Source organism: Sciurus vulgaris (genome assembly GCF_902686455.1).
Source record: "Sciurus vulgaris genome assembly, chromosome: 14".
Lineage (NCBI taxonomy): Eukaryota > Metazoa > Chordata > Mammalia > Rodentia > Sciuridae > Sciurus > Sciurus vulgaris.
Window position 1 is genome coordinate 87,771,286 of NC_136475.1, and position 12,804 is coordinate 87,784,089.

General features: G+C 37.9%; 1 protein-coding gene and 1 pseudogene across 2 annotated transcripts in view; one reads left to right on the forward strand and one right to left on the reverse strand.

The window, feature by feature from the left end:
- NBAS (NBAS subunit of NRZ tethering complex) overlaps nt 1-12,804 on the forward strand; it is a 343,098-nt gene that overhangs the window by 136,493 nt on the left and 193,801 nt on the right. Inside the window, exons 24-26 of the mRNA XM_079111365.1 lie at nt 1,570-1,755; nt 2,801-2,974; nt 11,978-12,111. Of these exons, the coding sequence (XP_078967491.1) occupies nt 1,570-1,755; nt 2,801-2,974; nt 11,978-12,111 (494 nt within the window). The remainder of the gene's footprint in view (nt 1-1,569; nt 1,756-2,800; nt 2,975-11,977; nt 12,112-12,804) is intronic.
- Nucleotides 3,082-4,381, reverse strand: LOC306643597 (U1 small nuclear ribonucleoprotein C-like; annotated as a pseudogene). The gene has a single exon. The product of its transcript is annotated as a U1 small nuclear ribonucleoprotein C-like (transcript).

The window sequence follows — 12,804 nt, forward strand, 5'->3', positions numbered from 1 at the left end:
CAACACATTCAATGCAGGGTTCTCATTTTTGATGTTGTTCTGTTATGCCCACCCTTTGACTTCAAGGAAAAACCCAGGCCATCATTGTTGACTCCTCTTCCCTCTTACTCATGCTCTTCTCTGGTATGACCAAACTTCATAGTTCGTTTCCTAATTATTTGTTATTTTTCTTCACCTGTATGTCTTCATTTATACTGTCTTAGCTTGGCTCCTTAGCTTTTTTGCCCAGTACATAGTGTTTGACTTTATTTATCCCACATGAATAAATGAATGGGTGGGTGAATCAGGATATTTCCACCAGGATTCCCCCAATGCCGACAGCTGCAGTTCTCTTGACTAGTCTCCCTACTTTCAGTCTAGGCAATTTCAACTCATCATCATTCAGATTAATTCATCATTCAGTAAATACCGACTGTTCTTTCCAAAGCGTAAATCTGCTTACGACCAGCCTCAGTGGAAACGTTTAGAGTATTGTGTTTCAGGATAAACTGCAAATTCTTTAGTGTGGCCACTTCCCTCATTATGTGGCGCCTTCTTCCTTAGGACTCCAGCCGTCTTGCCCTTCACATTGCGCCTGTCTGGTGAAGCTAGATGGCAGTGCACTCTGCCTCCCTGCCTTCCGTGCTGCTTTCCCTCACTAAAGCCCGTGGGTTCTTCAGGCCCATTTGACATGTTCCCTCACCTGGGAAGCTGTGGCACCCTCAGGATGGGCTCAGTGCTCTTTGTATCCTGGTCAGTCACAGCACTTACCTCTGTCCTTCCAGTGTTGACTAACTGGTTGATTTTCCTTCTTAGACTGAGGAACCTTCGAAGGTAGAGGCCTTGACACATTCAGCTTTGTGTTCCTAGTGCTAGTAATGATGTTAACTCGTAGTAAGCCCTCAGTAAATAATTGTTAGTCTAGGGGCAGGAGACTCGGGTAGTGTGAAAGATCATGGGTGTAGGCCATGACAGATGTTTTACCATCCGTCAGAGAATGTCACTCCATAAAGTTGATCAAGTTATGGGACAAATGACAATCTGTCGAGTATCTAGAGGGAAATTATTCTTTGCTTTTATCTGATGAAACCTAAATGAATTGAGCCAAAGAAATGTTTGTACCAGAATTAGTTAATCAGCAAATATTTATTTAATGCCTTCTATATGGGAGGCACTGTGGAAGGACAGTGCCTGAACAGAAAACCCTGGGGACAGTTGCTGTTTTTGGAAGCAGAGTGATGTAGGAAAGTACGATTAATTTGGCTTTGTTACTACTAGCTGTTACTTTCCCCTCTCTTTGTTCATATGTCATGAGAATTGGAGACATGGATGTAAAACTGCTCTGTGAACTTAAGATGGGTATCCTTCCTTAAGTATCTTTATTCTCGGTATTTCTTGCCAATAGAGTCTTTTGAAACAGTTCAGTTTGACATATATGATAAAGAACTCTGCTTTCATGGTAAAAAAATATGTTTCTAATAATGGAATTAAAATGGTTATAAGAATTAGATTCTATACTGTAGGCTTTTACTTCAGAATGTCTGAGAAATATATGTTACTCAGGAACTTACTGTTGCTTTTCAATATTAGGTCGACTGTGCGTTGTCACTTATTCGACTTGGAATGGAGCGGCACATTCCTGGTTTGCTAGTTCTGTGTGATAATTTGGTTACTTTGGAAACACTGGTCTATGAAGCTGGTTGTGACTTAACCCTGACCTTGAAAGAACTCCAGCAGATGAAAGACATTGAGAAACTAAGATTACTGATGAATGGCGTAAGTTCTGTTTTAACTTTCTTTTTAAACATTATCTGTACTTTGACTAATATGTGTCTTGAACCAAAAATGAAATGTTCTTCAAACTTGAAAACTTAGTACATAAAAGTTTCTTGATTTTTTTTTTTTTCCCTCCCAAATCAAACATCATGGATATGTTACTGAAGGAATACTAACCTGTGTTGACTGTTGTTATACTTCGCTTGCCTTTTATTGGACTCCTCTTTTTCTCTCCCATCCTCTCTTGTATTGTTTCTCTTCCTCTCTCTCCAACCCTCTATCACCTGTCCCTTCTCATCCATCCTCCTTTTTTCCCCTCTGACCCTAACTTCTCTTTTTTCTCACTTTCTTTTCCCTGTAATCCACCTAGTGCTACTTGGTTTGTGTTGTACATGGGACACCCCTTAAGATACTCAGGTGGATCTCTTGGGGTAATTAAAAGAAACAATTGCATAATTTTATGGATAACGAGTAAAATTATCAGTGTCATTTGGAATTTTGTGAAGGTGGATATAAAGGAGCAAAATTAGAAGAGGAAAGGAAGGGAGAAATTCTGGAATTTTCTAAGTGAGTCTGTATCCCAAGTCTCTCCCTTTCCAGAGGCTCTTGGCTCACCTCTTGTCTGTCCCTGTGCCTTTTTCCCTTTCCCTTTTTCTGTTGGTCTAATGTCTCCCTCTCTGCCTCTTCACATAGTCTCTCTCTCACCCCTCTTGTGGGTAGATCTCTTTGCTCTAGAGGGCCTCATGACTGTGTAGTGGCATGTGTGTCTTCCAGAGCTGGGCCTAGTCCATTTGGAACCTCAGATCAGTTTTGTTCTGGGGAGTTGGGCCACAGCGGTATTGTTGCTCTAGCCCTTCCAGGTAGAAGGGGACTCATTCTCTGCTGCCTGTTGGTACACGTGAGGTGGTGACCTGCAGTGTCTGTTTTAGAAAGTGTGGGGCTTCCCCTGCTTGACATCATCTGATTACTGGTAAGCTTTAAGACTTGTTTGGGAAAATACAATATATAATGCTTTTTTTTTTTTTTTAATTAATTATTCTTTCAGTGTTCTGAAGACAAATATGTGACAAGTGCCTACCAATGGATGGTTCCGTTTCTCCATCGCTGTGAGAAACAGTCTCCCGGTGTAGCTAATGAGCTATTAAAAGAATATTTAGTAACTTTAGCTAAAGGGGATTTAAAATTTCCCCTGAAGATATTTCAGCATTCCAAACCAGATGTAAGTACAAATTCTAACTTCTTAAAATTCTTTGCACTTTTTTATTTGTAGAAATATGTTTCATTTATAAATTTTTATAAAAGACTTTGTAAATAATTTCCCTTTACATAGAAAGTGGTTGTCTTTCTTTAAAAGTGTTTCAGTAGTGTAATATAAAAATTTTTAAAAAGTTTATAAAATTGTTTCGATTCGTTTGTTCTAAAGTCTGTGGACTATGCTACATGTTAACTACATGAAACTGTTAATACCAAGAAGACTAACAGTTTGATAGTCTTACAGCATAGTATTGCAGATGTTAAACCATTTAATTAATAGTCCTATGAAATAGATGATTTTATTATCTTAATATAAAGGAAAGTTGTGTTCTAAAGTGATTAGATACTAGTCCAGGGTTACACAAGTAGGTAGAAGAACCTGCATTCAAACATAGTATTTTAACACCACAGCTGTGTTCTTAACTGTTATATTTTATGATACTGCTTATAGGAGATGACATTCAAATGGTTTATGAAAATCTTTCAAGCGCTTATAAGGGTATCTTGTAATTATTCTTAATCACTGTTATATCTGCTTAAGACCACTGCCTAGCTTTTAAATTCTAAAGGGTTCAGATTCTCTGGTGGTAAAGTCATTTTGTTAAGTGCAACATAGTTTTGCATTTGGCAGTATCTTACTTTAGCCATAGATCAAATATGCTATTTTTTTTTTTTTTTTTTAAATCTGACAACTTTATTTTCACATTTTACAATACAAATGAAAACTGTACTTTTTCTTTCCATTTCTCCCCTCTGGAACTATGTTCTTTGATAGAAATGGGGAGCAAGTCTTTGTCGTCATGCTGTTAGAAAACACCCAGTCGCAGCACCATGATCCCTGGTGAAGTAGAACAAATAATATGAAACTGAACGAGGCGCCCCTCCATCCTTATCTGTCTGGGCGTGTCATTCCTGGCCGAGTGGGCACCACCATGGGCCGAGCAGGAGGTCTCATCATTGAGGCCCGGGCATCATTGGCATGTGGCCTCCCATGGGTGGCCTCATTCCAGGAGCAGGTCCCACCGGCATCATCCCAGGAGGAGGAGGGCCCATCATTGGCATCATGGGAGGACCTCGCATATGAGGTGCTGGCATCATACCAGGGCGAGGAGGACCCAGTACACTAGGGGGAGGTGGGATGATAGCACCTGCTGGAGGAGGTGCAGCGAATGGAGTAGGAGGTGTCTTTCCTTGTTGAAATGCAGCTGTTGTTTTGTCAGTCAGGCTCTGAGCCTGTTCTTCCGTCCATTTCTGATAGTAGTCTTTCACATTCCCTGTGTGTGTCCTACCACTGCAATGTGTCCTTCTCACAGATGCAGAGTCATGGGTGACGTATGTATCGCAGTAGTCACAATAAAACTTAGGCATGTTGCTCTACACACCGTTGACCACCCGGCTCCCAAATATGCTATTTCTAGTGATGGTGCCTCCCTTTCTGTTGAAGGGGACTCAAGCAAGATGGCACGGTCACTTGAGGCACTGACTTTATAGTAATTTTCAAAACATTAGATTTGGTTTCAAGCAAAAGACATTTCAGACTTCTTTGAATTTTAAGTTTTGATTGAGTCTATTTTCTTGCCCTACCTTTTGTTAGTAAGTCCACCAAGATATATAGTCATAGACCGGCATATTGAAAATTTGAAGGAAAACATTGCTACATCGTAGGTTTTTGGTTTCTAAAAGGTTCGTCTTTGAGAAATATGTCTACTCATTAGTTACTTAAAATTTTCCATCTTCTCATAAGCAGTCTGTACTTAGTATTCTGATTTTAAATTTGGATGGTTTACTGTGAGTTGAGGTGGGTTGCTTATGGCAGCAGAACACTGCGGGAAACAGGATGGATTGAATATGAATGTTTTATGAGGCAGAAAGAAGTGACTCTAAATTCTTTCCAGTAATCTTGTTTGTGATATTCTCCTTTACAGAATCTTGTAAATCCTTTGTATGTAGTCAGCTTTTTGTTGTTTCTACTCGGCAATTTAGCATGAGCCTTTTGAATAAAACATACAGCCATTTGCCTTCATTGAGATATGTGAGCATCAAAGTAGAGAGGCCGGGAGGTCCTGTGCCTTCACCTGCCTCTCTCTTCAGCCTTGTTTCTCTCCATGAGAACAGAAGGCCATTCACAGTGAGCTTCTCAACTCTTTGACCTGTCAGACTCTCCTGTTTTATGGTCTATTTCCTTTGTTTAGAATGGTGATTCCTCCCTTTCACCCCTGCCAGATAACTGCTTATCCTTCAAGTACTGCTCTTTTAGATTCTTCCTACTGTGCAATCTTCCTTGACTTCTCTGTGCTCTGACAGGTCTTTGTACTTGCCTCTATTATAGCCCTTATCACACTGTATTGGAATTATTTATTCACCTTTGTCTTTCTTTCCTATATTTCTCTTCTGTATCTCATTCATCTCTTTATTACCAGGAAATAGCATGGTGCCTAGTAGTTAACAAGTGCTCAGTTCACTTTGGTGGGAGAAATGCAGAAGGGCTGAAACTTGGTTCCATTGTGGTATTTTAGATCTCTTATGTTTATTTGCTTGACTAAGATTGTACTGGGAGTATTTTTGTATTTTAGTAAATTGTTTATGAAAAGAAGATACCTTAGATCTGCCATGATTGTTGCAGAGTATTTTAATAACAGGAGTAGAGGCTTCTGTATCAGACAGCTTAGATCAAATACGCTGCATTAACAAATGATTCCCACATCTTAATAGCATGCAACAGCAAATGCTAATTTCTCATAAGTGTCATATCTGTTGCAGTTGGGCTTCTGCTGTGTTCCATGTCTTATTCATTTGACAACTCAGGCAGAAAAAGTATTTTCTTTTCATTTCCTGTGGCCCAGGAAACCAAGAGTAGACCCCCCCAGTGACTTAAAGCTTTAGCTGAAAAGTAGCTCAAATCACTTCCTTAAGTTCCCGTGGCAGAAGAAAGATTGATGGTCAAGCCTGATGTTAAAAGGCAGAGAAGAGCAATCCTCTGATTGGAAGAGGGGAGGGAATACTTAGGAGCCATTATTCAGTTGGCCAGAGTCACAGTGATAAAAAAGGAGGTCTTGAAACTCCTCCATGGGCTGCTCTGCACCTGCTTGCAGGTGAAGGACCTCCAAAAAGGAGACCCCAACTCTATCCCTCGGACCGACGGCAACCCCAATCAACCGCAGGAGGCGTCACTTGATGCAAACCGCAAGAGGTGTTTATTCCAGCGCCCTGGGACCCGACTCGTGACTCACGCAGGAGTCCAAGGGTCGAGTCCCTAGCAGAAAATCTTACAAGTTTATAAAGGCAGAAAACCACACATCGGGAGGGGTCGCACATGAAAGGGAAAAAAAGGGAAAAAAAAGAAAAAAATGGGGGAGCAAAGCTGCCAGGAAATTCCAAAGGGGGTCTGAGTTGTCTGATAACATACAACATGTTTTACAGTGTTTAACAACAGGGCGTAGATTCTGGTCAATAGTTTCTGGTAATCCTACTGTTTGAGCACTATCTAGTTATCTGGCTCAGTTTACTCTTTTACTCTCTGTTTGGGGCTATTTCTTGGAACAGCTTTAGGGGCTTTTTTCCCATTACTGGGAGGGTGACCTTAGGGAGTTAAGACAATGGGAGGGAGACCTTAGGGAGTTAAGATAAAACAGCTTAAAAAAATGTTCATTCTTTAAAACAGCTTAAAAATATATTCATTCTTTCACAGGTTCCTTCTATAACTCCTAAAACGCTCTTTTCTGATTGTAAGCTATTACTCTTTGATTGCAACTGTCATTGGAAAGTGAAACGTGGAGGGGTTCTGGGCATTCATGTCTTGGGGACAGAATCTCCTGCCTTTTCACAGTGTTTTCTATCTTCTAGTCTAGAGAGTTTGGAATGTGTATGTGCAGCAGAGCCATGTAAAAAAGAGTTTTCTATGCCCATTCCAGATATAATGAATTACAATTTGGTGGGTGGGGTCTTGGGGTACACCTTTGACAGTTTATCCAGTGATTGGGATGGAAAGCCAGGACTGGGAACAACTGTTTTTAATGTCCGTTTTCTTCTTTTAACCAATGAGAATATACTACTTAACTTTGTTAAAATAACATCTTTGAAGTTCCTTTCTAATTGCATAATTCAGTGGGCAATTTTAATTTTAAAATAATCTTTTTCTAATTTAATATTTACTATAGAATACCTGGAAAACTCAAGAAAACATAAAGATAGAAATAAACTTGTTTCTGGCAGCATCATTAACTAAATGTTCTGAAAATTCTTTAAAATATTTAGAATTACTCATTTAATTATTAAGAAGATGTTTACCTGTGTAACTGAGCTTTAAAGAAAGTAAAGGAAATTCCTGCTGTCCAAAGTGAAGCAGAAGGAAGTCAGAGAAACACTTACGAGGAGAAGGTAGTGGTTGCTTGTGGTGAGGGGTGTGGTTTTCTGTTCCACACTTAACAGCCATATTGTCAGTGGAGGTGTGGAATAGAAAGCTACATACCCATTGGCACATGAAGACAGCAAAGAGACATGCCCGGGCTGGCCTGTACTTTGCCTTAGAGGGGTGGGGGTGGGCAGGGGATTTCTTTTTGACCTCTCTAACAACAGCCTTGGTTATCATCAGTGTTTCATTTGACTTTACATTTCCCTATTATCTGTGATAAAATTGGACCTGGTTCTCTTGGTGGTAGCAAAAGCAAAACTCCTCCGAGGGATTCACTTTTGAACAGATCACGTAAGCATATTATGGATAAAGCTTGATGAAGACAAGTTCACAATTCAGTTTTTCAAAATCCAAAGGAAAATATATAACCAAGATTCAGCAGGCAGACCTTGCTTCCCTCCCACTCTGATAATAGATGATCAGATATAGGCTATGAAATAAATATTTTCAATACGTAAGACATGAGGAAAAAACCCAAAGACATGAGATGGAATGGAGAAACTGAAAAAATTAGCTAGGATTTGAAAATGAGTCAATTGGAATTTATAGAATTGAAATTTTAATGAAAGCATAACTTTAAATGGATGGATTCAAAGGAATAGACAATTTAAGAAATTATCTGGAATATTAACGTCAAGGTCAAAAACATGTAGAGACACGGAGGATAGACAGGGCAGATCTGACTTAGGACTAAGAAAAATTCTAGGAAGAGAGACTGGTGGTCTGTCTGTCCATGTCCTACTACAGTATTGTTTTAATTATAGAGATTTTGGAGTATTTTTTTTTTTTTTTTTGGTGGGGGTGTAACCTGGGATTGAATTTTGGCACACTCGGCCCCTGAGCCACATCCCCAGCCCTATCTTGTATTTTATTTAGAGACAGGGACTCTGAATTGATAAGCACCTTGCTTTTGCTGAGACTGCCTTTGAACTCATGATCCTCTTGCTCAGCCTCCCGAGCTGCTGGGGAAAAGTCCATTTTAAGTCAGAGTCAAGTGGAAATGACACTGAATTACTAGGTAGGTGTAGGCCACTGGTGTGCCACCGTACCAGCTGGAGTGTTTTAATGTTGGATAAGGGTAGTGTTCCTTTGTGCTTTTGTGATTTTTTTTTGAAGTATTTTTTAAAGCTATTCTTGGATGTTTGTTTTCCATTTAACTTTGGCATCAGCTCGTTTAATTTTCTGACAGCTTATTTGTATTTCATTATGATTATATTGAATTTATGAATCAACATAGTGTGATTACTACTTTAATGTTCTTTCACCCTCTTCAAGAGTAGGATATATTATTCTATTTGTCCTTTTAAATGTTTTAGGAGTGTTTAAGAAGTTTGATAGGTTTTGCATATTTCTTAAATTTATTCTGTTTTAAATTTCTGTTTCTATTACAAATGAAGTTTTCTCTTCCCTCATTTCCTGTTTATTTTTTTTGTGAATATGAAAGCTGTTGATGCTGTATGTTAATTTTGTATTCTTCCTTACTGACTTCTTTTATTACTTGATTCTGTAGTGTTTTTCAGCTATCCTCTCTTATTATCTGTGTTCTTTTTTGCAGTATAGTGTATAATTTTAAGTTTTTATTTTTTGAAATTGATTCTCTTGCACTTTACCTTGCTTTGCAGTGCAGATGGTAGCCTGTTCCCCATGTTTGAAAGGCCCATCGTATCAACTTACAACATCCTGTGCAGGCTGTCTTTTTTTAGTTTGAGAAAGGACAAAAGATGGTTTAATAGTGACCACTGAGAAGCTGGGAAAGAATGATGCAGATGGGAGAAAGTGTGTCTTAGTTTGTCTACAGTGAGGCTTTGTGTAGGAAGTATGACAGGCATAAGGAAGTGTCTCATGAATTTGAGCATTATGATTCATGTACACAGTAGATTGTATTAGGGAAGATACTGAATGTCATAAGAGAACATAAAGGTGCTATAAGAATACAGATAGAAAAAGGGATCCTTGAATGAGAGTAATAAAAGTATGTTTTTATTGGACTAGCGTGTATTGAACTTATTCCAGGGACCATAGAAATCTGGAAAAGTCCATTTTAAGTCAAAGTCAAATGGAAATAAAACTGAATTACTAGGTAGGTATAGGACAGTTGGTAAACCTATGTTCTTTTTTAAAATTCTAATTATGTGTGACAGTAGAATACATTTTGATACAATATACATGATAATCATACATGTACCTCAGGTAATAATGCCTGATTCATTTATTATCATTTAAACCTTTGTTCTTGAGAAGACATTCCAAGTAGAAGTGAACTGAGACAAGTAGATATAATCAAGCTTACATAGTATTTAGATCAACGCAAGTACTGCCAACCCTTCATATGCATGAACTGTGCGTCCACTGCTCAAATTTCCATGTGCTTAGAATTAACCTGCCATGGAGTCAGCCAACCATGGATCAAAACATTAAACAAAATGGAACCGTACTGAGCATGTAGAGACCTTGCAACTATTTACCTAGCATTTACATTGTTTTAGGTATTACAGGGAATCTAGAGATCAAGTAAATACATAGGTGGATATATGTAAGTCATATACAAATTCTATGTCATTTTATGTAAGAGACGTGAGCGTCTGCAGATTTTGATATTTGCAAGGGTCCTGGAGTCAATTTCCCACAGATACATTGTGCCTGCTGTAATTTAATTTGGGTAAAACAAAACTTTGTGTAGGGTAAGTGGTTTATGGCACTAGAAAAGTGGGCTGGCATATGACCATTAAAGATTTTGGGTAAAAAGCAAAGAAGTTCATTCTTTACCCTTCATATTGCAGGACTACTAAAGGTTTTTTTCTGCATAAGCTTTTGAGCATATATGATTAAATACAAACTCTAGAACATTGAATTTAAAAGTGGCTCTTTGAATGTGTCCAGGGCAGCAAATCTGAAGATCAAATAAAGCATCAAGAACCTGTGCTATTTTCATATGGTTTCCCAAATTGTTCCTTGACTGAAGCTAGTTTCAGTGTTCCATCTTGCTGGGGAGTGTCCTGACCATATTTGAGTTACGTGTTCCTGTATTTTCCCCTCGGTCTCTTCAGTCTTCCTGCATGTAAGCTCCACTGAAGCATTCTGAGAGCCTGTGTTGCTCAGTTTGGGCTCTGGAGCCAATGGTCTGGATTTGAATCCTGGCTTTGCCACCTCCCAACCTTACAAGCATGAGCAAATCATTTGATCTCTCAGTACTTAGGTTTACCTTGAATGTACAATGTAAATAAGACTAGAGATAATCTTATAGGGTTGTTATGAGGATTTATAAATTGATATATGCAAGCACATAGAACTGGAAGCTGCCACAAGATAAGAAACCAGGAAAAGTTAGTTATTTTTATTAATTTATAATGATACCATTTTTATTGTGCTCTGTCCTTTTGTCACCACTTATTCTCTTTGCAACTTTGGGCAATCCTTTGTCAAATATTAGTGCCAAATTAATGATGATTTTTTTTTCTTAATACCTGTGGACATGTATATAAGTCCTTTGACTCAGCAGCTTTGGAAAACTTTGTTTCCCTGGTAACCTTGAATGTTTTTTATTTGCATTGATTTGAGTTTTCTGCTAAGAAAATGCCTTTGTTTGGCAGCTCTCTCCCTTACTTTCCCATCTGTTCTGTGTATATTTGGTGAGTTTCTATGAAAATGGTGAAATTCAGGAGATCATTGTTACAGAAATTATCCTAAACTTACCTTTTGTTGAAAAGAACTCATAAGAAAGTATTTTCAGGCTTTCATTTGGTTTCTGTGGTGGTAAAGTGTAAGTGCTCTGCAGGTATTTATTTACTTAATCCTCTCAAGCTTTCATTAGTTTCTGTGGTGGTAATAATATAAGCCCTCCACATTTAGTAGTTGAGTTAGTCCTCACTACACTCCCTTAGGAAGGTGTTATTAATATTTCAGTTTTATAGAGGAGTAAAACAAGGCACACATAGATTAGTTTTGTATCTTAGAAAATACTCAAGAATGGAAATCTGTGGTTTGCAAATAGAAAGTGGCCTGGAGTGGCCATTTTTTTGCACCAGAAATACAGATTATGTTCTGTGGTTTGTGTATGAATACATTCAGTTGGATTTCTTCTGAACAGAATGTCAGTACTGTGTAGTTAAATGAGTAATATATAATGAGTACTGAAAAAAATAATAGGTTCTAGCATTTTTAAATATTAGTTAAGGAATTTTATATTTTTGTAATTGGAACCCAAAGAATTTGGCTCCAGGGTTAGAAACGTTATTTTTAATGAATTGCCTTTTCAATTTGCCATGCTTTTCCTCTCTGCTTTATCTTGAATGGGTCATAAATTGACAAGTCTGTTTTCAGCAGATGCAAAGCTTATGGGCTACAAATTATCTTTTCTAGCTGATTCTGTAATTAAAATGTGATTTCATTTAGAATTATTAAAGACCCCAAAGTCTTTAAGCCGAACAAAAATCAAGATTTGTTTCTGTGGCTGATTAATTGCACTATTTAATATTCTATTGGCAATGGTACTGGGTTATGAAGAAACTGACTGTAAATCTATTGACATTTAGTACAACATGTTTTATTTTTTTCTAGCTGCAGCAAAAAATTATCCCTGATCAGGATCAGTTGATGGCAATATCACTAGAGTGCATCTATAACTGTGAACGAAATGATCAACTCTCTCTTTGCTACGACATCTTAGAATGTCTGCCACAAAGGGGATGTGGGTAAGAGGCCAGAGGCCAGTCTTATTGTCCTTTTATCCCTAACCATTACAACAAAAGCAGTGCTTCCCCAGATATTCATCAAAGAGAATTTTGGGAATGTGAAAAAAATATAAAGAAGAAAGTAGAATCATCTGCAGTCTCTGTTGTCTAGAGATAATTTCCTGTTCTTTTACCAATGTATGGGATGTTCTAGTATATTTTGTACTACTATAATTACACTTAAGTTCTATGATTTTGTTAAATTTGATAATTATCTGTTGAAAAAATAAAAACACCATCACCACAACAATCATTTTTAGCTCGGTGTGGTGGCACACACCTGTAATCCCAGTGGCTCAGCAGGCTCAGGCAAAATAAAAAAGGGGATGTGGCTCAGTGGTTGAGCACCCAGAGGTTCAAAAAAAAAAAAAAAAAATCTTTTAAATAGTGGATTTGTGTTGATTGATTTTGTTTTGTTTTCGGTTGTGTTTTTAATTACCCACCTTTCATATTTATCTGCTAACTGTATTCTGTGAATTGTTCTTGATGCTAAAACTATACTAATCCTCAAAGCATCTGTGCCAGTGATGGATGTATAATTTTTAAGTACTTTTAGATTTAAAAGGAAACTTATGTATCTGCTTTTGGGTTATTGATTTGTATGCAAACCAAATTTATATTTTCTCTTTCAGAGTCAGGTAACAATCATACCTT